This window comes from Marmota flaviventris, chromosome 5 (genome assembly GCF_047511675.1).
Source record: "Marmota flaviventris isolate mMarFla1 chromosome 5, mMarFla1.hap1, whole genome shotgun sequence".
NCBI classification, from domain to species: domain Eukaryota; kingdom Metazoa; phylum Chordata; class Mammalia; order Rodentia; family Sciuridae; genus Marmota; species Marmota flaviventris.
In genome coordinates, this window is record NC_092502.1 from 158,407,275 (window position 1) to 158,432,758 (window position 25,484).

At 43.4% G+C, this 25,484-nt stretch overlaps 1 protein-coding gene across 2 annotated transcripts in view; it reads left to right on the forward strand.

Annotated features, from left to right (window-relative positions):
* Nucleotides 1–25,484, forward strand: part of Sema5a (semaphorin 5A) — a 450,631-nt gene that overhangs the window by 343,714 nt on the left and 81,433 nt on the right. For both annotated transcript variants that reach the window (XM_071612704.1, XM_027943895.3), the window contains exon 12: nucleotides 11,636–11,843. In XM_071612704.1, coding sequence (XP_071468805.1) covers nucleotides 11,636–11,843 — 208 coding nt within the window. The remainder of the gene's footprint in view (nucleotides 1–11,635; nucleotides 11,844–25,484) is intronic.

The window sequence follows — 25,484 nt, forward strand, 5'->3', positions numbered from 1 at the left end:
CTCGGAAGCTGTGGCCATGGGTGTGATCACAGCTGAAGGACGCTCACAAGGACTCCTGCTACAAAACAGCTTGGAACATCAGGCACTAGTTTATAATTGGTATAATGTAGCAACTTGGGGGAAATGACAAAATAATGTTCTTATTCCGTTCAGGAAAGAGCTCTCATTCTTCTTTTAAATTAATGTTTCAAAAGTGCAAAACTGCTTAGCGTAGATTTTTCTCAACCACCTCAATCAACAACTAATGGGACCAGACACAGTATAAATCTCACCACTGGGGGTGGGAGGGACATTTAGCCTGTGTCTTTCTGCCGGATGACTGTCAGAGAAGGGCTGCCCACAGTGCCAACCGGGTAGTTGTTTTGTAATTTACAGAAAATAAATCTAAGGCAACTAATTTCCTTTTAGGAACTTGAATTGCTTCCTTAACAGAATGACTGGAACTCGACTTAAGCTGCGGTTTGGAGGAGAGCTTTATAAAGCGTAGCCAGAGGACTCCGTTAATTGCACTCTTGTTTTAAATGTAATATGGTCTTTATTCACAGGAAACTCCAGTGGCAAATTTCCTATAAGCACCGGCTTATGATTTGGCACACTGAAAGGGGCTTTTGAGGTTTTGTTTTGCAAGGCAGTAGAAGGCACTGAGAAAGACATCATTTCCCCTCCTGGCTCACGCGGAAACAGTGCTAATAAAAGCAGGGAGCTGGCAGATTTTAGACAAAACCTGAATAGGACTTTTCACCTGCAGGCGAACAAGAAGCAGAAAAATAAAAGTGACTCTTACAGAATGTGTCCCATGTGCCAGGCACTCCCAGCATTCACACAGTACACTCACTCAGTGGCCCGAGTGGTGGGAGCGGGGTACCCAGGTGAAGGACACACAGGGAGGTTAGTAACATGTTCTTGGCCACACTGCCTGCAAGCATTGGATTCTGCAAGTCCAACCTGGGGTCCCCAGTGTCAGCCCACTGAACCCTGTGCACCACTTGAGCTCCGACTGTGTGCTAAGCATTGTTCTGGGATCCATTATGACCACATACACTGTGTGTCTCAGTGCCTGACTCCAGAATTTATATTCTGAGGGTGGGGCCTAGAGGAACGTGGTTTAAAATAATACTTTGATATTAAAGAATGTTACATTTAATCTGTGACTAGGAATGTTTAAACTGGCTAACATATTCTTCTTAGGGAAAAAATAAGCCATTATTAGTTGAATCTGACAACGGAGTTAATTAAAATCTTTTCAGGCATGTACTAGCCAGGAAGACCTGCTTTTTTCTCTGAATTCCCTTTTATTACATAAATGTAATGCTGAGCTCCCAGTGCCAAGACCAATTGAATTCATTTGCTCAATTACAAGTTAAAAGAAGAAACTTTAGTCATATATTAGCTGTCTGCTGCTTTGGGATAACGACCTGCCGAATTGGTGAACTTTATATAATGATCTGTTGCTATGACGACGAGCTGCCCGGTGAGTGGGGAGGGTTCTCATTATTACCTCACTGATAAGGCCTGGAACCCATGCAGATGCAGATACAAAAGGTTTTCTTCCACTCTGCGGTAACTGGGGTGATGAGACAAACACTAAAAATACCTCTTTGAACACAGTGCCACAGAGTCAAAGAGAGTCGAATGCATGATCAGAAATAAAATAAATTAGCTAGGTCAGTGCTCTTGGTGTCCACAATGAATCTCCACCTGTCACAGGTGACCATTGTCAGAGAAGCCAGTTGTCTCTTTCACAGGTTGGATTCAGCACACAGAAGACTGAGTAATGAGCATTCCCTGAAAACAGCAAAAGTTAGAGAAGTAATTTTTTAAAATGCAGTACCTATGATATCTTTAAGTATCTGATGCTTTTAATAACCCTGTCGTCTTTATATCCCATTTTCCTGAAAAAAATTTCTTTCTTTTTTGAAATTAATTTATTTCCTTACAAAGTGAACATTTTTATGAATGTAACGACAATGCAACTCCACCCTGTAAGTCTTTTTTATTGCATTTTAAAGGAAGCATATTTATCTGTGTTTTGGAACTGTGTCGGGCAGCTCTTCTTACATGGATCAGTCTTCTTTCCTGTCTCATGTTCTCAGGAGCATCAGGGTTTAATTAAGGCTTCAAGGATGCCTAGAACAGGTGCCTCCTGTAGGCATCCTTTAAGCCTTAATTTTATTACTATTAAGGCACTATCAGATCATATGCAAATCTGAAAAGTCAAACATTATTTTTACCAAGAGCAAATGTTACAGTGTGTTGACCATGTTTCTTTCCCTTCCTGTCCATAGGTCATCATCTTCCTTTCTGCCTGAAATATATTTGTTTTTATTAATTTTTGAAATATTAATATAAGTAAAATTCCAGAAATTCTCCAAGAAGAAATCCATTATGATCAGAGAACATTTCCTCAGATACCTGAAAGTTCATTCTGTAGTTCTCACTCAATCCTAATTTCTCCCAAAGCTCAACAGAGGCATTAACATAAAGGTATTAAGCAATGGCACCATCCATATTAATTATTATTTAATATTCATCAAAATGCATCAAGTTTGCAAAATTCTACCTGCCCTTCATATTCCTCCTCTACTTTATATTTCAAATCCATACATATGGGGGCTTACAGAAGGGAAATACTAGAAAATAATAAGATATTCATATCATGAGTCTTGTGATCACACAAGGTTAAAATTTGAATCCAACATATAATTTGTAAGATGTCTGTGTGAGAACTTGACTTATAATTTCTCCAGGAACAATAGAAAAACCATTTATAGTCTAGCTTTGAAATTGCTCTGAACAAAGGCTCTGGATTGTCAAATCTATTTTTGTATTTCCTAGTTTTGATATGGAGCATCTAGATTGGTCTGATATGACCGCCACAACAGGCTGGGTGGCTTAAGGACAGCTTTGGGGCTGACAGTCCAGGGTCAGGCTGAGCAGGTTCTGCTCCTTCTGCATCCCCTTGGCCTGTAAGTGGCCATCTTCTCCCTTTGTCCCCACGTGGTCTTTCTTCTGTGCCCGTGCATGGCTGTACCCTAATCTCCTGTTCTTTTGGGGCACCAGTCAGATGGGATGAGGACCCATGCTGCCCTCATTTTACCTTAATTATCGCTTTAAATGCCCTGTTTGCAAACACAGGACCATTCTGAGGCTCCGAGGACTAGCATTTCAATACATGAATTTTGGGTGAACACAATTGCCCTTTTAGCAGTCCCCATCCTGCTGGATGGCACAGCTGCATATCAAGTGAGGGATCGTTACACTTGGATCCATTCAATTTGACCACCACTGTCAAGATGAAAAATAGAATCCTGATGAAACTATTAAATCCACTTTAGCCACTTCAACCCTGAAAATTAGAAAATATCTGCTGTTTTCTTCCAAAGCCCAAAATACAATTTTCCATCAGAAATAACTGAATGTTGTCCCATGGAGCTTATCTAACAGAGCAAATAGTTATTTAAGAGTCTTATTTTTATTGTAAACTTTACTATTTAAGCAAATTTTTGTTCTTTAGATGTTATTTTTTTAAGGAAACTGAAATCAAAATTTTTACATTTTTAATTGGTTTATTCTCTCATTTCCCCCATAAGCTCATAGAAATGGGAGTCAAAGCCCGAGGGGGAAGCCAGCCCTGGTGGGCATAGCTCCACTTCTGCACCAGTTCCCCCCACACTGAGTTCCACAGTAAGATAAGCATGTGACTGAATCGCAGCTTCATCATTAGTGATGACCATTCAACGTGCTGTTTTATCAGCTCAAATAACTTTTCAAGGACTCATCAACCATAGTATTGTTGATGCACCATTTTGGAGTTTCATTAAATGCTTTTTATATTTAAAAAAATACTTTCAGAAATTCCCATGGAAGCATTAGATCCATTTGAAAAGGTCCTATGCGCTGGCCAACAGTCTGATCTTTGAAACTCGCTTACTCTCTAGGCCTGCTTTCCTCAACTAAATATATATTTGCATTTCCTTCCAACTCTAATGTTCTGTTTCCATTGGAAAGGTTAATTTAGAAAACATAAAGATGGAACATGTTTCATAGTTAGAGATGGCTACAGGCCATGAGCTCACTCATGTTCTCCTCCAAGATTTTCTCTTATTGGATTAAGAAATTGACCTCATTTCTTACACTGGGGGGAAAATGGTGTACATTTTCTACAATTTTCTGTTTGTCTATCATGTTATACATCTGTAATTTTCTTTCCTTGTATCATTTAGGGGAAAAAATGTTTAGTTTAAGGATAAATTTTATCCTGGGTTTTTTCTTTATTTTCATTTGCTTTGCAATGTTGTGGTAGTCGGCTTTCTGTCACTGAGAGAATAAACTTGGAAAGAGAAAAGGTTTATTTTTGCTCACCATTTTGAAGGTTCCAGTCTTTGACTTGTTGCCCTCATAGCTTTTGGTAGGGAATGCCTGGCATAGTAAAAATGTTCATGGACGGGATGGAGAAGAGAGAATGGAAGGGAACAGGGTCCCACAATTCACATCACAGGCACACTCCCACGACTTAAAGACCTCCCCCTAGGCCCCACCTCCAGAAGTTTCCACCACTGCCCAAGAACACCTCTCTGGGTGAAGCTTGTCATAGTGAGGGTTTGGAGTTAACTGTCTCCTATTTGGTGAAGAGCAGATCAGAGAGTTGGGCACCAGGCTCTGCAGACAGCACCCAGGACATCTGTGAACTCCCCTGGATGGTCTTCCACATCCTCAGCCTTCCAAAGTGTGGCTAGTGTGAATTGAAACCAGGGGCAAGTAGGAAATATGCCTGGATTTCAAAGTCTTAGTACAAAGAAGGCAAATTATCTAACCAATGATCTCATATAGATCATACAATGAAATATGCAGACTATAATATTTTGGATGACTTAGGTTAAATAAAGTATATAATTAAAATTAACTCACATATTTCTCCCCCACTCCACCCTGTTTTTAAAATGTGGCTATTAGAAAAACTTAAAATGACTTCTGTGGATTCTAGTATGTCTCCATTGGACAGTGCTGGTCTGGATGATCCCTTTGGCTCCCACCTGACGGCAGTGTTGGGAGGTTGTGGGGGCTGACCTCATTGGGGCTGCTTCCCAGTCCCTCATGCCTGTTGCTCTGTTCTCGGGAAATGTGTTAGGAGTCTGTCCTGGCAGCTTTATGACCACACTCTTTTCTAAAAACATCATTTCATTTAAACCCAATTTTTCTTTTATTTCCTGCTGAAAAACACATTCTTTTCCTTTCAGTTCCCACAGTGTACTTGGTAACTCATTTGCTGAGGATATGAACCTATTTTCCTGTGGGTGAAGGTTGGAGAAGCAAGTCTCACTGTTTCACAGATCATTTCTTGTGGCTGGAAATCTTTGGGGGAGTTTCTTCTTGTCTTTTTCAGTATTGTGTAAATATTTCTTCCCCAGTAGTCATGTTGAAAACTGAATTTACACTGCTGTGTGACAACGTGCAAACCTTACTTATGCAACTCATTTTCACTTACAGCTCTTGCTTTTCCCCTTGGTCATGTTCCTAATGGCTCCGACTGTTGAGGTTGAAATGATTATCTCTGTCACAGTGGTGATTTGGTTTTGCCCATGCATTTCCTGCTTGCCATTATATTTATGCCTGGTTTCCATGACTCACTGGTCACAGCAACAAATGCTGATCTGTATGGACAAGAGTTCTGCTCTCACCACCAGCAAGCAGAGCAAGGAGGCCCCTAGCGTGTTGGAGGGATGGTCTGTTGATGTGGGTTGTACCATCTTTGTGTCTCTGGGCTGTTGTCTCTTTTCCTTATTCCTGGACGCATTCATTTGCAAGTGTGCACACAGCTGCCCCTCACGCACAGTTGTTGGAGTTTGTCTTTGCAGGTCTTGCTTTAGACAGACAGTATAGGGGAGCAGGGATGCTGGCCACTTGTGTGCCAGGATGCCCGTGTTGGTGTGGTTCCTAGGGAGGGAGTGCAGCCCCTGTGCCAGGACAACATGATGCCCTCTGAAGTAGATGCCATGTACTGGTCCTGCAGACGGGCAGCAGAGGGCCACTCTGCTGATCAACGGATCAGAATGTTGACTTCTTCTCTGCCCCCAGTGGGTTCCAGTTTACGACTTCTACAGGAGTTCACAGAATAAAAAGCGAAGGCAAACAATCTAAGTAAAGCTTCCCCTTCTCCAGATTGTGCTGCTTCCTCGGCCACAGGTTTTCAGTTAATACTTGGTTGGAGATTCATCATTAACACCGTTTACCTCCTGGATAATCATTTCAGTGAAAAGGCAGTTCATATCTGAATATATATTCCCTAGGAAAGATCTATCTGCTCTCTCTGAAATCCAATTTCTTTTCTTTATTTTTTTTTTGCAGGACATTCTAAAAGATTGTTCTTTTTAGATATACATGACAGTACAATGTATCTTGACATATTATACCTACATACAGTATAGCTTATTCTAAATAGGATCCTATTCTTGTGGTTGAACATGATGTGGAGTTACCCTGGCTGTTTATTCATATATGAACACAGGAAAGTTTTGTTTGATTCATTCTTCTGCTTTTCCTATTCCTGTACCCCCTCGTTTTCCCTCGTTCCCCTTTGTCTAATTCAGTGAACTGCTCTTCTTCCCTCCCCATTTCCATGTAGTGTGTTAGCATCCACATTTCAGAGAGAACATTCAGCCTTTGGTTTTTTGAGGTTGTCTTATTTCACTTAGCTTGATACTCTCCAGTTCTGTCCATTTACTGGCAAATGCCATAATTTTGTTCTTCTTTATGGATGAGTAATATTGCATTATTTATGTGTACAGCATTTTCTTTATCTGTTCATCTGTTGAAAGGCACCAAGGTTTGTTCCATAGCTTAGCTATTGTGAACTGAACTGCTATAAACATTGATGTGCTGATTTAAATCCTTTAGGTATATGACAAGGAGTGGGATAAGTGGATCAAATGGTGGTTCCATTCCAAGTTTTCTGAGGAATTTCTATACTGCTTTCCAGAGTTGTTGCACCAACTTTTAGTCCCACCAGCAATGTATGAATGAATCTCTTCCCCTACCCTCACCAACATTTATTTTTATTTGTATTCTTGATAATTGCCATTCTAACTGTAGTGAGTTGGATTCTAAGTGTGGTTTTAATTTGCATTTCTATAATTGCTAGAGATGTTGAATATTTTTTCACGTATTTGTGGACTACTCATATTTCTTCTTCTGGGAAGTGTATGTTCAGATTCTTAGCCAATTTATTGGTTGGGTTAATTGTTTTGGAGGGGTTAAGTTTTTTTGAGTTTTTTATATATCCTGGAGATTAGTGCTCTATCTGAGGTGCAGGTAGCAAAGATTTTCTCCCATTCTGTAGGCTCTCTCTTCATGTTCTTGATTGTTTCCTTTGCTGTGAAGAAGCTTTTTCATTTGATACCATCCCATTTATTGATTCTTGATTTTATGGCTGGTGATTTAGGAGTCTTGTTGAGGAAGTCATTTCCTAAGCTGACATATGGAGAGTTGGGCCTACATTTTATCCTAGTAGGCACACTGTCTCTGGTCTAATGCCTAGGTCTTTGATCCACACTGAGTTGAGTTTTGTGCAAGGCAAGAGATGGGGTTCAAGTTTATTCTATTGCATATGGATTTCTTTTTTTCTTTCTTTGTTTCTTTTTTTCTTTTTCTTTCTTTCTTTTTTTTTTTTTTTGTGGTGCTGTGGACTGAACCCAAGGCCTTGTGCATGCGAGACATGCAGTCCACCTAATGAGCTATATTCCCAGCCCCATATGGATTTCTTTATAAAGTGGGAGTATTAACATGAATGTTAGTTTCATGATATTGTGGGATGTCAGATTTAACAAGCAAAAATACAGAATGCCCACTTAAATTTAAATTTCACAAAAGCCTGGAGTGGTAATGAATGTCACATAGTAACACCAAAATATTTTTCAGGGTTTATGTAGGATTCAAATGTAGGTGTGCATCATGTATTTAATCTGGAACCTAGGATATAAATTAATTACTCATTTCTAAGATGAAACAAATATACCATTCGTATAATATGTATTGATACCTTCATGTCAAGACAGTTATTCTTGGATTTTGAATCAGCTCAATCATTTTGGAGTCTTTCAGTTGCTGCCATGATTGAGACATAATAGGTGTCTATGGTTTTCAATTTGAGAGATATACTACAAATACATGATGCTCACATGAGTATTCATAACATTAAAGGGTGACATTTGCACCAAAAGGCACATATTCTGAGTGGTTGTGCCCCAGCAGTGTCTGTTTCTGGCTCCACAGCCAGCTCCTATTCTGGAGCTCCATCCTCTTCTTCCCCTCTCCTTGGGGAGCTGAGCTGCAATTAACAGGAAGTGCCGTTTTTCCCCCTTTTCGTAAAGCTCACCTTAGAATGTCAAGAAAGATGAAGAAGGCTTTATTTACTTCTTGCATACTTTTTTTTTTCCCTGCAAATGACTTTGACTAGAGTTTTGAATTTCAGATGTATAGATATGTATGGTTTTATTTTCTATGACAAATTTTCAAAGGTAAATTTACCAGATGAAAGCCAATTACAATGATTTTCATCATTCACCTTTAGTTTGTGACACATTGGGTTGAGATCCATCCACATTGGGTAAAGGCGTGTTTCTTGTTTACCTTCACACTCACTTATATAACTCTTGCCAAAGGGCATGATGGGAACATTTTGACCCAGATTTTAGCAAGCATGGGGGTGATAACGACCTTCAGTTCAGGCCAGCTTCTTCTTCCTTCTTCCCTTCCCCCTTTCTGCTTTCTTTTCCCTTCCCTCCCTCATTTGTCCAATCTTGTAGCAACACATATTAACAAAGTACCCAATCTCTGTAGCCACTATGCAAAAGTGACGTAATACCCTCCCCTGTGGAGCTTGAGTCACATGCATAGACACAGAGTGAACCAGTGAGAATCAAGTCTGTGGTAAAAACAGCAATGAAATACAAACACCTTTGAGGAAATGTCCACTGTCCTGTCCTCTTATATCAAGTAGGTGTTTGGCTGTGGCTGGGCAGCAGTGGGCACTGCTTCTTTTATGGGCTGGGCTTGTCTTTCTGCCTCTAAAAGAAAATGACATTGTCATTTGCCACCTCAGCCGGAGGAACCACAGGCTAGGGGTGACCACAGCTCCTAGTGCTGCACACACGTCCTGGAGGTGAGGTGAAGGTGGAGCTGGGTGGAGGTGAAGAAGGTCAGGACCCGTGGGTAGCACTTGCTGTGTTGTAGCATTGGGCAGAGGATTCTAGACTGGAGAACAGGGTCCTCAAGTGTGTGTACAATGTAGACTCTAGATCCAGCGAGGGAAGTAGAGCTGGTGTGGTGGGGAAATCCGGGTGAGAAAGGCGTTTCAAATCCAGGCAATGGAATGGCAGAGTGGGAAGGAGTGGAGTGATGAGGAGCAGGCTCAGTGCCTGGAGTTGGTGTTAAGGGCACTGGTGCATTGTAAAGGGGCCTCAGGGGGTGGTTTGCAGGGACAGAGCCAACACCTAGCAGAGAGAACTGGGCCAGGGAGACGGAGATGGTTGCCATCATGTGGGGGTCACCACTGCAGAAGGAGACTTTGACAAAGGGTATAGGGGACAAAGCAGGAGAAGTGTAGGCGAGGGAAGGAAGGGCTTCAGGGAAACAGAAGAGGGTCCTGTAATGCTGCAGGAGGGAATGGGGACCTCAGAGGGTGCTGTTGGGTGACTAGACGCCCAGAGAAAAGGAGAAACAGCAGAGGGTCATGGTCCAGCAGATGGACCACACCTTCCTCAGAAGTGTTAAGCCCTGTCATTCTGTTAGCTTCCTTTAGCTGCAAAATCAGATAAACAGGATGCACTAAGTCCATACTGCAAGTTTTTTAACCAATGATGACTTAATAAGTCAAATTATCAAAGATCTTTTAAAATTGAGTTCTTACTACAATTGCTTAAGAATTCAAAACACATATGATATTGACATTTGGGCAGGTTTCTCAGAATGCTAATCTATCAATAAAATAAAGAACAAGCAGCAAGATGTCCTTGTTAAAGTGTTGAATAGGATGGAGTTCTTGCACCTGTCTTACCCTGCCATGCTAAGCTGGAGAGAAAGCAGCATGAAAGTCACAAATGGGGGTCCTCCAGTGGGGTCCCAAGGGCATGTGCTAAAATGTCTGCTGCGGAGTCCATGGCTGCCTCTCTTCTGCCTCCTTGTCCCCCACCCTAATGCTTACTCTCCTGTTCTATCTCATGCACACAAACACAGTCTTTTCTTGGACAGAGACTGTTTTTAATCTTCCTCAAATGAAGCATATGTCAGTATATTCTTTACCTTTTCCAAAAGTAACATACTTAACCAGCTAGTTTGAAGTAAAATTACTTATTACTTATTATAATTATATATATGACTCTGTAGCCCGTTCATAATTAATCAATACATGCTTATTTGAAAATTTTCAGATATACATTTTAAGTAAATCCAGGCTAATTCATGTATACGTTCATGCAACTCACATGTGCATCTCTCTTTAAATATAAATGACCCAGTCACTAAGGACTTTTCGTGGAGACAGGAAAAATAAAAAGTATTTTCTGACCCAAATCTTTTTTGAGCCCAAGGTTCTTGATCTTTATTTCTGGTTTTAGAATCACTTCTTACCTTCATTTTGTGTTTAAAAATTAAGAGTTTTGGTGTTTTGAAACTCAGTATCTTGGGTTTTCTTCAATTGTATGTTCTGTTTCATGTACTTGGTGATAGGTCTTGCAGGTGCTTCTAGAAGTCTGGATTTCATCTCTGGGATTTGCAGGCTGGCAGCAGTGGAGGCCACAGCACAGGGCACTAGAGGGAGCCATGTGGGCTAGCAGCCTGTGTCCCCCTGATGTAGGTGCTGCCCATGTGATGCCCTCACCAGCAAGTGAAGGAGCCTCCTCTGCTCTCACAGCCTGCTCTGTGCGCTCACCCTGGGTAGTGTTAATGGCCAAGCTCATACAGAGTGCACAAAACACTAGTGAGCAGAACGTCTGGGGCCAGGAGGGCTGGGATCCGTCAGAAATGGATGTGCAAGAGTACAGAAAATAACTAGGAAATCTGAGGTCAAGAAAAGCAACCCAGACAACAAGAACTAGAGAAGAGGGAGGAGATGAGAGCAGAGAAGGCAGAGAGGCGAGGACGCACTTCCTTGTGCAGGAAGGAGGAACGTGCCTCATTCCTTTTCCTACATGTTGGCAGTTCTCAATCATTTTGCCCCTGGTGGGGCAGCAAAGTAAAGTTGGCACTTCTGACACTAGGGATCCAAGATGGCCCCGTGATGATTTCTTTCTCCTAATGTTCTCCACAAAGCTTGCTACTGTGAGCCACAGCAAGGTTTAACATTCTCTCCGTTCCTGGATTTGCAACTGGACAGGCAGTGGTAGAAGAGCAGTTCTGAGCCCTGGCTGCTCATCAGCATCACTGCAGAGCCTTCAAAAGCACGGGTGTCCTGGCCACCCATCCGGGCAGCTGACTGTGTGGGTCTGCAGTGGGACCTGGGTATCTGCACTTTTGAAAGATGCTCCGATGGCTTTCCTAGATGGAGAATAATGGCCGACTGCTGTGTGTACTCTGCTCAGTACAGCAGACATAGCTGTGAGACCGCTGACCCCATTTCCCTCCCACCCTGTTGCCTTCACAGATTATGGCACCATTAAAAAAGTGCGTGCGCCACTGAATCAGTCCTTGGGAAGCTGTTTGCTGGAAGAGATCGAGCTCTTCCCGGAGAGGCGCAGGGAGCCCATCCGGAGCCTGCGGATCCTCCACAGCCAGAGCGTCCTGTTTGCGGGGCTGCAGGAGCATGTAGTCAAGATCCCCCTGAAGAGGTGCCAGTTCCACCGCACACGCAGGTAGGGCTCCCTGGGGACTGGTGGGTAAGACGGGTTCACTGGGGGAGAGGGCATAGGAGCCAGAAAGGCTTTTAAATTCGCTGTGGCCCAATGGCCCCGGGAAGGTAACGTCTGTGTGCAGCCTGCATCCCAGGTTGCAGGGTTTTCATGCAAACAGATTAACTGTGCTGAGACTAACCCACCAGTTATGTGTGGAAGAGGAGCCGCAATTATTACAATGTCTATGGGCAGTTGCCAGAATAAAAGTAAATGATTCATTGGGTCGAGGCACTCAGTGATAACTCTGATATTCGGGGGCCCAGCATTCATCTATTACTCTGGCATAAGGTCTATTTTATTTGGATATACACGTACACACCCTGGGCAGAAGCTGATATAATGTGTGTGCTCCCAGGCCAAAGCTCTTCTTCTGAGAAGAAGGGGGAGTGTCGATGCTCCTCACCCTCTTCACAGGACATCACTCGATGTCCTCCTGGGAGCGGCTTCCTTGGTGCTGCCTCAATCCCGAGGCTCCAGCATCATGAAGGCAGGCGCAGGGCAGAGAAAGGACGTCCTGCAGCACAGGGGAACCCAAGTGCCCCTGCTCCTGGCCAGCACCCCAGGCCTGCATTCTCTCCTGTGGGTGTCTGTTGCCCACTATGGTCTTAAAGCTGATTTTGGAAGTAGGTAGGCCCAGGTAGTTAGGAAATGGTAATGAGATGTGCCAAAAATGAACTTAACGGGGACTTTAGTGTTGAAAGTCGCCTATGTACTTTGACCACTGATCAAAGATTGCCTTTGGGGATATCACAGTCTGAAAGTCTCTTAGGGATCAGTGCTCATATTCAATTCCATTTCCCAAAGTAGTGCATGATTTCAGGTTGGGTAGAAATGGTTTTCTTTTCTCTGTCATTCACAAGCACCTACAGGTTGTCTAAATAGTGTGCCTGAGGGCAGTGGCTGGGGGACTTTAGGGGCTTCCACGCATATTACGGACCTGTCCTTTTAATATCTTGATGCTGGTGCCTAAAGTACTTTAGACCTCCGTTTTCTCACTTATCACATGTGAACTGCTGTAGAGTCAAATGGGATGATACATGTAGTGTAAAATTGAAAACTCTCTGCAAAGGATTATTTTTATATAGAAGGAAGTTTTTATGTTTGATCATAATATTCCTTTCAAGATGACTCTGGAAAATTAAATCTATATTATAATGCCTCCTTTGGTATTAGAGACAGTTAGAGAATGCTATCAGGATCCTTCTAACAAATAATGATGCTGTTGTGAACATTATAAGGTACTGATACTTGTTAACAACTCTCATTTATACATGCCTATTCCTGCATGTAACCAATGGCCATAGGAATGTGTTCTGGTAAGTGCTCCCTGCAGGACTGCCCTAGGGCAGGAACTGCCTCCCCAGATGCTGATGATTCTGTAGGTGACAGGAAGGGCCATCTAGTTGGCAAGCAGGTTGCAGCCAAATGCAGCTGGTGGGACAACAGTCTTCCATGTTCAGCTCCGAGAACTCTTGAGTTCTACTGGTGACTTTGGGGGATAGCATGTTAAGGGCAACACACAGGAAGACCACACCTGTGCTAGAGGGTGCTTTGGGTACCAGAATGGAAATGTGTGGCTTGCACAACAAGAGGCAGTTCACCCTTTCCACATTGCTTTGCTTCACGGAGTCTGGCTTATAACAGCTCAGCTCCTTGTACCAGCAACTCGGGAAGAGAGTCCTGCATCAGATCATGAGGAAGACAACAAGAAAGACCAGTGCCATCCATCTCTCCTTCACCTGCACTGCCAGCAGCCCTGAGACCACAGGGGCCTGGGCCACCAGGCATAGAGGCCAGGAGGGCCACAGCCCTTTTCTTTAAAAGAGAACGAGGCCACCTGTATGTCTTCAGCAGGCTCCTGGGCAGAGGGGAGTTCTGCATTTCTCCAGAACAGAGTCTCTCTGCTGTCCACCTGTCCACTCTCTCAGGAAAGGCAGCATAGCTGAGGACTCCACTGTGAACTGACAGATTGCGTGGCCTCCATACAGGTGGGCTTGTGTTTAACCTCAGTGCTCCATTCGAGAAAAAAAATCTAAAGGTTCCGAAGCAAGCCTCTCTTGGGATTCCTCTGAATGTGTCTCTTAACTGTCCTCCTCCTGTGAAAAGGCAAGAAAGCCTTCCTAGCTAGAGTCACTGGAGGAGAGAAGTTATTTTTTTAAAACACTGGCGTCTACATGATCAGATCTCTTTTCATGAATTACGGGGGAAATCTCTGTGTTTTCTTGGTTTTGTTTTTGTTTTTTGACAGACAGTTTTTGTTTTCTGGAAATCTGCCCAAATAACTACACTAAATAGAAACAGATTTACGGTTGTGTGTATTGTACACTAATTTCTGTGCCAAGTATACTTTTCATAGTCAAATATCAGTAATTTTAGTATTTGAAGATCAATTTTAAAAATGTAGTTTTGAAGGATTTAAAAAGAGAAATTGAACATAACTTAACAATCAGAAACCTTAAATATGAATATGATTCTTTAAAGGATCCCTTGATCTTTCAAAGCCTGATATTTACATTTTAATTTTTTTTTCAAATGTCTCTCTGCTAAAGACAGGGTTCAGTGATATTTAGTAAAACATTTATAAATAGTAGCAATTCATACAATTTCATAGGTGTGTTCAACCTGTCTGACACAGTGCAGGATTTTATCTCCATTTTCCTTAGTCACTACACTGAGCCTGAAGGGCCACATCATCCCCATCTTTCAGATGAGCAGGTGGCAGACTGGGGCCTGGCATCCTGCCTGGGATCACGCAGCTCCTGCCATGTGAGACCCGGTCCCTCCCGTGTGTGTGTGTGTGTGTGTGTGTGTGTGTGTGTGTGGTTTGCACTGTGTCCTGGTGCAGTCAAACTGTGCAGGAGGGCTGGGATCTGTCAGAATTTCCTCAGGAGGGGACTGAATGCACCTCCAGGTGTGCTTCCCTGAGTCAGCCAGTCAGGACCAGCCGAGACAGGACTCAGCCACTCGAGACTCCTTCTCATCAGCTCTTCTTTTAAAATAACAGTTTTAAAATTGGTGCCTGTGAATTACACAGTGTGGTGGGCATCACTGTGGCCTACCCATACATGCATACAGCATGGAGTGATCCTTTTCCTCTCTCATAGTGCCCTGGCCTCCCTTCCTGCCCCTCAAATACAGCCTCCTCCAACCCATTAGTTGCTTCTTTATTCTGGCCTCAGGCAGATCAAACAAATAAAAAGTGGGTTTCCTGCCTTGTTTTCCTAAAGCGTCCTGAGGTGGGTCTCCATCTCCTTGTGGGGAGACCGTGCTTCCTCAGGGGGAGCTGACAAGACACCTGCCTGCCCGTTCCATAGTTTGCACGCCTTGTGACTCAAACATCAGTGTGGTGGCTTCCCCTAGGAAAGTGATTTTAAAGGGATAATATTTTGAAATTATACTTTGGTAAAGTTTGATTACAAAATTTGGGTCAAGAAATACTTGTTTTAATGCTAGCATCTTTTGGCACAGACCCTTAATAAATAGTGTGGGGAACTTGTACACACGATAAAGCCCGCTCATGGGAATTGGTGGTTACCTCTGAGAATGGAGTGTAGAGGCTCTCTTACTCCGCACACATATCCTTTTACCCTGGGCCTGATTGACCACAAATATGCATGTCTCATAAAGTGAGTTAATATTTGCTAACTTTTGAGGAACCTGGCATCTGGCAGGCTCAGCTATGAAAACAGGATGACTGTGGAGGGCAGGAAGTTGACCCCTCTTGGGGACCTGTAAGGAAATAATAAAGGGAGACACAGGGACAAGGTGCAGAAGCAGGAAAGGTGGCAGAGTGGCTCTTGGTCTGGTTGGCCACATTTATTTATACCAGTAGGTTACATTAGGTCATTAGTACCATAACCACTTTATTGTTCAGAGTATCAGTAAAGTTGCTTATTCTGCAGTCACATCTCACACTCACAATATGCAATGTCAGGAGCTTTGTGCGATTCTCAAAAAAGTCCAGTGTCTGTTAGGCAGGCAGATCCAGGAGCACCAGAGCTTGATGAAACATTGTAGTTATCTAGCAAACAAGTTCTTTTATTCCCAGGAGCTATGTGCCTGCAATCAAGGTTGAGGCTTGATGAAGTTCTAACACAGAGGCTTCTTAGGGCATTGTTATACCAGCTAGACATTGCACATATATTAGCTGTATTACTAGATGCTAAGCGAGATTGCAGGGTGTTGTAAGGTGGGAAACAGGGTGCCTGTTATCCCCCAAAGTTTGATTACCAGGGGAACGCTCCCTTATACATTTCCATGATCAGAATCCCTACAAGGACCAAATCCTGGACCCTGGCGTGGTGAGGGCTCTGCAGTAGCAGCATATGGTCTTTAGAAACAGAAGAGGTCTCTAGAGGGAGCACAGAATGGAGCACCTGTTAGAACAGCCACTAACCTAATTCCCTCCTGGAGTAAATGCTAAGGTGCAGTCTCAACCTGCGGCTTAGAGCAAAGAGGCAGGCCGAGATCCGAGTTCCCATTTCACTGCTTCAGCAAGCAAAGAGTGAACAGAAGCGTGGGCTCTAATGGTCACGTCTAGAAATCACACTGTTCTTTCCAACCCTCCCGGGAAGTTCTGCAGCCTTCCAAGAGATACGAGGTTTGCAGCCCCTCAAGTTGAAGCTATGGATGCTCCGAGGAGTGATGGGAGGGCTCTTGACATAGATGTCTAAATTCATTTTAAGGACCGTGCACTGATTGGATCAGTGGCTCAGCAAACTTTCTCTGCAAAGGGGAAAAACACCATCTTGGGCTTCCCAGGTGTAAGGTCTGTAGCAGCAACTCAACTCTGTCCTGGTGCATGGTCTTGGTGACTGGGCAAGGCTGTGGCTCAGAGAGAGCTGACAGTTCCACAGGCAGGGTATCCGTGATGTGCTTTGAGGTTCAGAGAGTTTATGATTTGCACAGACAGCCAAGCAAAGTGCAAGAAGGGTGGCTGCTCAAGTGCCTTGTCTCAAAGGATGACACTGGAGCAAGAGGAGGCTGTGGCCATAGGTCTGCTGCTCAGGGAACGGCACAGCTGCTGAGAAGAAGGGGAGTGTGCAGCAGAATCCTAGGGGGTGAAATGGGGGCAGAAAGCCCCCACCTCAGAACGCAGGAGGCCATAAGAGAGTACCTCCTGACAGCCTCCCTGCTCACAGAGGTGGGGGAGGATGGAAATGGCTTTGTCACTCCTGCCGTGGGCTCATGTTTCAGGTCAGGGAGAATCAAGGATGTTCTGCCAAGATTCCTTGGGTCATCTGTGCTGAATCCTCTCCCTGAGTCCTCTGCCACCAAGAACAGTCCAGGCAGCCAGACGGAACAGCACCCCACATTCTGTTTCAGCAGAACTTGAGGCTACAGGCGAGATGTGGTCCAGGGCTGTAGTTCTGTGACTTCTGAATTAGATCACTGTCGTATGCCTTTTGAGTGGATGAATTTTCATTATGTATCTACTGATTTATAAAATGAGATATTGAATTTATTAAATCAATTGGCAAATTATGTAGGTTACTCTGCACCCTGATATTTTTCTGAGTGTCATAGTTTTTTACACTTTGGATGCTCCCTCAAATATTCTGTATTTTTATTTGACACCCACCACAATTGTGAGAAAAGATAAGCCTGTCAGGTTGAAGCATTAACATTTTATAGAAGGGAGATCAGTCTGAATCAGAGACATTGGGCAAGGAATCTACAGTCACAGAACAGGCCCTGGGACTCCTGCACCAAGGGAATGAAGCCAGTGCACCGGCTCCGGCTCTGGTGACGTGAGCTCGCAGGCCATCTCCAGGTCCCTTGACCTCCAGCATGGCGTCCAGCTGAAGGTGTGTTCATAAATATCCATTGGATGAGCAAATGGACCCTCTTCCTCTCTCCTCCCTGGTATCTTACTCCTAAACTGAAGAGAAAACCAACATTCTTAGGAAAAAGTAACAAACACTCCCTCTACTGAAAGGTATGAGGATATAAATAGCAGCCAAAGGATTGAAACCCTTTGGGCCCCAGGTGTCTGTTTTGCTTTAGGTTTGCTTTATGAACTAATTGAGGAGAGAAGAAAGGGTGGGACCTGGAAGAATCATAGGCCACATATGACCCAGGAGAGTCACACCTTTCGAATCGTGCCTTATAAACCTCAGGAAACGAGGATACCATTACTCCATGCAAGTGAGCTGGTGTCTGGTCACTTTTAATTCCATTAGCCTGTAATAGTGTCATTTAGATAAAGAAATTAACACCTCATTAAGGAAATTAGTATGGAAATTAGGTTACTGCAGGACATTTACTGCTTTAAAGGTCAAAGCTGTAAAAGGCAGAGTTAATAGGCTAGCACCTTCATTAATTCAATATTCTCACAAGGCACAGTCTGCCCAGTGGGGAAAACATGCAGTGTGTACTGAGGGATTGCAGGTTCTCCACACGGCCCCCGAGAGAGCACTGCAGCCCCTCAGTGCTGAGTCCCACGGACACAAACCAGGGAGTTGGGACGTGCACTCCGTACAGATGAAATGTTCTCCCTTCTAGATGAGTTTGTGATTTCCTAATTCTGCATGTCTGGAGTTTTTGTCTGACTCTGATTTAGCCTCTAAAAACTGCGTCTTCTTTGGTGGATTCATTTGTAGTGTATTTGTACTGTATTTGTTGAACTTGGCCACATCAGTCATCAAGCCTGGCTGTGAGGACAGATGAGTCAACCCTGACCCTCCCCTCACGGGGCTCAGCGTCTAATAAAAAAAAAAAAAAATCTGTCATAAACAAAATTCCCTGAGTATCTCTCAAGGAAGTGAGTCAAATTCCCTTCCACCTTATTCCAAAATGGGTTCATCACGGAAGCCTGATCATGGGCCACTCCGAGACCTCCTGTCCTCACCTGCAGTCCCGTCCACTGATTTCTTAAGCTGTTTTAGTCAGTTTTTTCCCCTGTTGAGTCCTAAAGACCTGACTAGAACAATTTGAGGAGAAACATGTTATCTGGGGGCTCACAGTTTCAGAGGCCTTAGACCATAGACAGCTGACTCCATTCCTCGGGGCCTGAGGTGAGACAGGACAGCACTGAGGAAAACTGTGGGGGAGGAAAGCAGCTGGGAACATGGCACCAGGAAGCAGAGCAGTCTGCTCTACAAGGACAAAATGTGTACCCCAGAGTCACACACCCAGGGACCCGCCTCCTGCAGCCACATCCCACCTGCCTAGGTCACCACCCAGTTAGTCCCTCTCGGAGGAGTGGTATCTCATTATGTTAAGACTCTTGTCAACCATCTCACCTCTGAACTTGCTTGCTTTGTCTCACACAGGAGCTTTTGGGGACACCTCACATCTAGACCCTAACAGCTGTATTTGAGTCCTGACTAGTGTCCTAACCCTCAGTTTTCAACAGTAGGGGAACTGATCGTCACATCAGGTCACAAATGCTCAAAGGCTTGTTCATTCAGTAGGTTACTCCAAAGCCATTAAGTGGTGACTATGAAGACATCCTAGGACCCGGCCATAATGAGGAAAAAGAGGTGCCGATAGGTGTGCACGTCAAGATTGTTTAAAAAAATGGGAAAAGTGTGGCAACCTGCCTGGCTGTTCAGGTTCCCGGACCTGGGGCTGAGGGGATGGAGAAGAGACAAACAGACACACAAACAGAGAAAAAGCCAGGACCCAGTGGTTCACCAACAACCCTGTAGGGAAGCAGGGACCCACAAGAAGCCCAGCACGTTTATTATACAGACATAAACACCAAAAGGATTTATTGTGGGAAAGTTTCTTCAAGTAATCAGAACCAAGGTCCTGAGTACCAGCCACCTGATTATGATTCTCAGCTTCACCCATAACTTTCTACCCCCAGCAGCTGGCATCTGAACCTCAAGGTCAAGAACTGAATAGCTCTGTGGCTGGCAGAGGACCTCTGATTGAACAGGGTGTCATCATAGTAACTAGGCAGTCTCCAATCGATGCCTTGGCACCAAGAGTTGCCAAGGGAGGCATAGCCTCTGTCACGGGACAGGAAGGAGCGCGAGAGCTCAAATGAGAACCGAGAAGCCTGGGGCATGGCCCTCCCAGGCCTGGAGTGAGGAGGGCCAGGCAGGTGTGGGGGCCTGAGGGGTCTTGCTAAAGTGTAGAGTATCAAATCATAAATGCAAAGTCCCTGAGGTCAGTTACAAAACTTTAAAAAGTCTCAGGAAGTAAAGAAGTTTAAGCCTCCTCAGTTTCCAGGGTAAACCCCTCTGGCAGTGATACCAGTGTATACTTTGATCCCTGTGGGTGATAAAAGCAAAGACAACACAGGGCCATCAAGGAGGGAAGCCACCACGGATGGCAACCACCTCCTGCACTGCCCAGCCTCCCACTGCACCCCTGGGTGTGGGTGGAATCCTTTCTTCTTCTCTGTCATATTTTAATGAAATCACATTCTTGTTAAAATGTGGGATAAGCTGCTAGAGCAAGAAGGTGTACTCAAATATCCCATAGGAGGGGTCCCTTCCTAGGGGCTCCTAGCTTTCCTTAGTGGTGCCTTAGCCCGCCAACAGGCCTGGGTTCCTCTTTCTGCTGGGTTTTTGAAGACGGTGTGTTCCTGATCCCTTAGTGGCAATCTGAGGCCTAAACTATTGGTTGAATAAAGTTTGAAAACTGGTGTGACTACCTGTTTTATTTCAGTTGAGAAACAACCAATGAGCTCACAGTGAAAGGGTTTCGTGGTTTAATATCTACTCCCCAGGCTTCCTGCATTTGTTATAGCTCTGTCAACATCTCCATGGGAAAGCTAGGCTGCCACTCTTCATGGCACCAGAATCCTGCACCTGAGTTATCCTAAGCAGCAGCACCCGAGCCTCTCCTAACATTTTTATGGGCATAATTCCATGAATTAATAAATCATGAGAAAATAACCATTCACCTGTTTGAATGTGTTTGCAAAACTTTTCTGCATATGGAAATATAATAAGTTTTGGCTTCAGGTAGATCCTGGATGGGTACTAGCCCTGGTGTGTGATGTGAGCTACTTACTTAGGGTCTCTGAGCGTCTTTCTCCAGTCTGTGGTGCATGTGAGTGAGAGTACAGAACAGTCCATACAGGAGGAACCCAGGAAGGGTTCACAGGGGCATCTCGTGGTTCCTTTGGGGCTGTCATTGACTTTGGTCCTTCTCACTTCACTACTCTTGATGAAGGTTGGGCTCAAATCCCCCTCTGTGCCAGATGTAAGCCAAAATCAAACATAAAAATCTAAAACCAAAATAGAATAAAACAGAAACAAAACATAAGACACAATTTTAAAAAAAAGCAAAACCCTCTTGTGCATGTGCTGGCCCTCTTTGCCCAGGTACACCACAACTACTGGACCAAACCAAAGGTCCACTGACTTGACAAGAGTTGGCTCTTCTGCCTTTAAAGAACTCCCAGCTCTCTGAGAAGTGCTGGGACCACAGGGTGGGATTCTGTGCTGTGTGTGACATTGTTCACCAGACTCTGGTTTTCCTAGACAAATAAACTCCCCAACAGTTGGTGAGACTCTGCTGTAACCCGTTCTGGGTCTGGGTGAGTGATGTCAGTGCCTCATCCAGGTGGCTAGAGCACCTGTCAGTGGGCCTTCAGTGTCTCCCACTTCAGGTCAACATGTGCATCCATACCAGAGGGGCTGAGAGGCAGGCACCGATGGAGCTGGGCAGTGCCAGGTGTGAGGACGGCCAAGGGCTCACCTGTGCCACCGTCACTGGGTGGGGCTGGTTATCAGATTCCGCTGAGACGTGCGGGCGCTCTTCCCTTGGCACAGGCTGTGCTCCAGGGAGGATTCTTCCTCTTGAGCCTCATCTGCTCTATTGTGAGTTGGTTGAATATAAGAGAACGGATTTCTTTTCTCTGGACTTATTTTCCTTTGAGATTTTATGTAAAGGTTAAAATCTATCACTTGATCCCTTTTGCCCTCTGCAGATGTGACTGTTGGCCCTTACCCTCTCTCACAGAGGGTTTCTCTGGAGGAACCTGGTGGGGTAAAGAAGAAGTGGTTCTTCCTTGTCAGCCGTGACTGGCTGGGGAGAGAGGTGCTGTGCTTGTCCATTTCCTACAGTAGAGAACACAGAACTCCAAAAGCGGGTCCTCTGCACTTTCATTCTCGAGCACTTTCACATGTCTTCTTCTGCCCATCATGCCCGGTGATTTAGTTCCACACCTCTGGGTAGGGAAGACTGGTCCTGGGCTGTTGATCCTCCCCTGTGTCCCCTTTGTCCTGGTTTTGGGCCATAGATGAGGCTGCCTTTCTTGGAGAGCTTCCTTTAGGGGCAGACTTGGCCTTCCCAGAAAGAGTTGAACTTCAGAGTGAAGTTCCCCATGATGGAGGCCCACGGGGAGGCTGAGGCAGGCAGCTGGGGACCCCGTGCAGGATGACGGGGTGAAGCCGGCTGTCTGTAAATCAGAAGCTAGAGCTGGTGTCCCAAGCTGAGTGCAGCTCCCAGATTCCAGAAGGCCCTTGGGATTTGCTTGTTTCAAATGTTAACTTCTTTTCCTCTATCTTTTAAAATTATCACTTTTTCCTAAAATATTCACTGTGAAATTTATGCTAATCAGATTTTTTATTATTATTTGTTTTTTTCTGCTTTTAAAATTTTATTTACATATATTCAGTGCACATATGAATGGGGTTCAGTGTGATATCTCAGTAAGTGTGGACAGTGCTCTGATTGAACCCAGCCTCCCTGTAGCCCCTCTCCCTGGCCTTCTTTTCAACCTCTAGTGCTCACCGTCCTATAAGCAGGTTGACTTTTATATTCAGCCTCACCTATGAGAGGGAACATGGGGCACTTGTCTGTCTGTGTCTGTCTTACTTCACCTAATACAGTGCCCTTCAGTTCCATCCATTTTGCTTTAGGTAACAGGATTTCATTCCTCTTTATGGCTAAATAGTATGCCCTTGTGTTCATATGCCACATTTTCTTAATGCATTCATTCTTTGATGGCCCCCTAGTTTGATTCCACATATTAATTGTTGAGAATAATGCCCCAATAAACATAGGCAAGCAGGTATGCCTTTGGCATGCTAATCTCATTTCCTCTGATTTATATATATATATATATATATATATATATATATATATATATATATATATGCAGAAGTGCTGTAGCTGGGTCATAAGTAGATCAATTTTTAGTTTGCATTAGTTCAATTTAATATTAAAACAAATTTAAATTTGAAAAATTGTCATTATGTGTATCACTGTTATTTATGGCAAGCCAATGGTAAATAGTTTTTAATAATTTAAAATTCACTACATGATATCTGCAGTCCTATTTATTGCAACACTATTCAAAAAAAGCTTAGAAAAGGAAATGACCTAAGTGCTCATCAATTAAAGAATGGACAAAGAAAATGTGATACATATATATACAGTGGAATACTATCCAGCTATGAAAAAAGGATGAAACTTTGTAACTCAGGACAATGTGAATAGGACTAGAGATCATGATGCTAGTGAAAAGTGAAAGAGGCCAAACTCAGAAAGATAAGCACCACAGGATCTGACTCATCTGTGAATCTAAGGATGTTTATCTCTTAGAAGTTGAGAGAGGGAGCCGGGGAGGGGGAAAGGTGGACTAATGGTTACCAAGTTACCATTAGATGCTAGTAAAGCCTGGTGTGCTGCTGCACAGCTAGTGACCATGGGTAACAGTAATGAATGTGATTTCAAAAAGCTAGAAGGAAGGATTTTAAAAGTTTTCAACACAAACAAGTGGTGAATATTGGAGGAGGTAGACATGTTTAACCTGATTTAAACACTTCCCAATTATACATGTATTGAACTTCATATTATCCCAGTAATGCGTGTGATTTAAACTAAATATGAATACTTTTATAAAATTAAGGCCTGTCTCTAAGCACATTTAACTCTAAAACATACTCTCCATAAATGAGTTTTCAAAATTAAACCTTTGGATTCCGACTGACATTGTTCTCCGAATTCAGATTCTTTCAAATACCTGGGCCATATATAAAATGAGAATAATGCAAGGTTATTTGCAAATTAATGAAATATTTTTGAATATTGACAAAATATGATTTATATAGTCGTTCGTTAGATACAAAGTAAAACTATTATATATGTAACAATGGAAAATGGTTGAATCGAGCTAGAATCTTTATTAAAACCATTCATCACACAAGGAAAAATACTTTCAAAGTAGCATAAAGAAAGTCCCCTTCATAATGGCGACACTCATCGAAACCCGTGATTTTCCATGTGGTCTAATTGAGAGACCCAGCTTCCAAAACTAATAATGCATGAAGATTGGGTTTTCTTCCCAAGTACAATTTAGAATCAAGGGAGAGCCCCTCAAAATTTCACCACAGTGTGAAATATTTTAGATGAGGAGATTGTGTTGATCTCTACATGGTGTTTGCACTGAGCATGCGTTTGTGCCTGGACAGAGGCCTTACTGTTTTAAGGGGGAAGTGGAATATTAAGATCGTGCAGAACCGCAAGCATTAGAGGAAGAGTGTGTGGTTTCGGAGGACCCTGATGGGAAAGCTTGTGCTCCTTCCCTGAGACTCGGTGGCCTTGTTTCAGTCTCCAGGCAGCTTTGCAGGAGGAAGGCCTGGAGAAAGGCAGGAGTCTCTGGAATGTTCCCCCAGAACGCTTCTCCAAGTGCAGCTTTGCCGAATCTACCCACCAACTTAAAGATGGGACCGCACGCAGGGCGATCCTACAGCGGAACAGCTGTATGTGCACAGGTACTGAGGGAGGAGGATTTGCTGACTTCCGTCCTTAGTACCATGATCAGGAATGCACCCTTCTCTTGTCCTGTGTAGTTATGATGCTTTGTTCTCATGTCCCTAGGCCCAGGGGAAGATGTTACTAAATCATTTGTATATCTTAAAATCAAGAAATTTTGGTAGATTTTTATATAAAATCTATCTGTTTTATATAATAGAAATACAGGTAGATTCTATTCAATGGCACTGATTATAGAATATATTTTAATTAAGTTATTAGAAATTATAACTCCAAAATTGAAAAAAAAACCTTGACACTTTAAGAAGCAGATGTTCACATCTCTGTAATAAATTTCTATGTTAAACAGATGGTGTCTCGATTTGATAGAAAAGGAAAAAATAAGTCATTCTTGCATCCTTATGCCTGACTCTGCTTGTGTTGGAGGAAAGTTTTAAGAAGTTTACAATGAAAATATCTATGTATGGTTCTGGTTTTCTTTTCTTTTTCTTGAGGATGGGAGGAAAACAGAGCTACAGAAATATACTTCACCTAGATCAAAAACAGAGGCAAATGAAATGATGTGATAAAAGAATCAAAAGGACTCCGGGTCACTGTTTCTATAATTTTTCAGTGGGAAGATCTTTCTAAACATAGCACACAGAACCTAGGAGACAGAAAGGAAAATTTTCACCCATTTTACTTATAAAAGAAATTTTATAAACTTTGTAAGAAGATTTAATGACAAACAGATAAATATTACTCACAGAGAGATAAATTTTAATACAGAAGTTGCCCTTTCTGATGACCTTGAGGAAAACCAATGACCTGTAAAGACATCCAGCTGGAATTAGAAATGGAGAAAAGTCTACACAGAAGGAATGCAAAAGATTGATAAGTGCACACGCATGTGCTGGGTCCTAAGTAACTCACACCTTA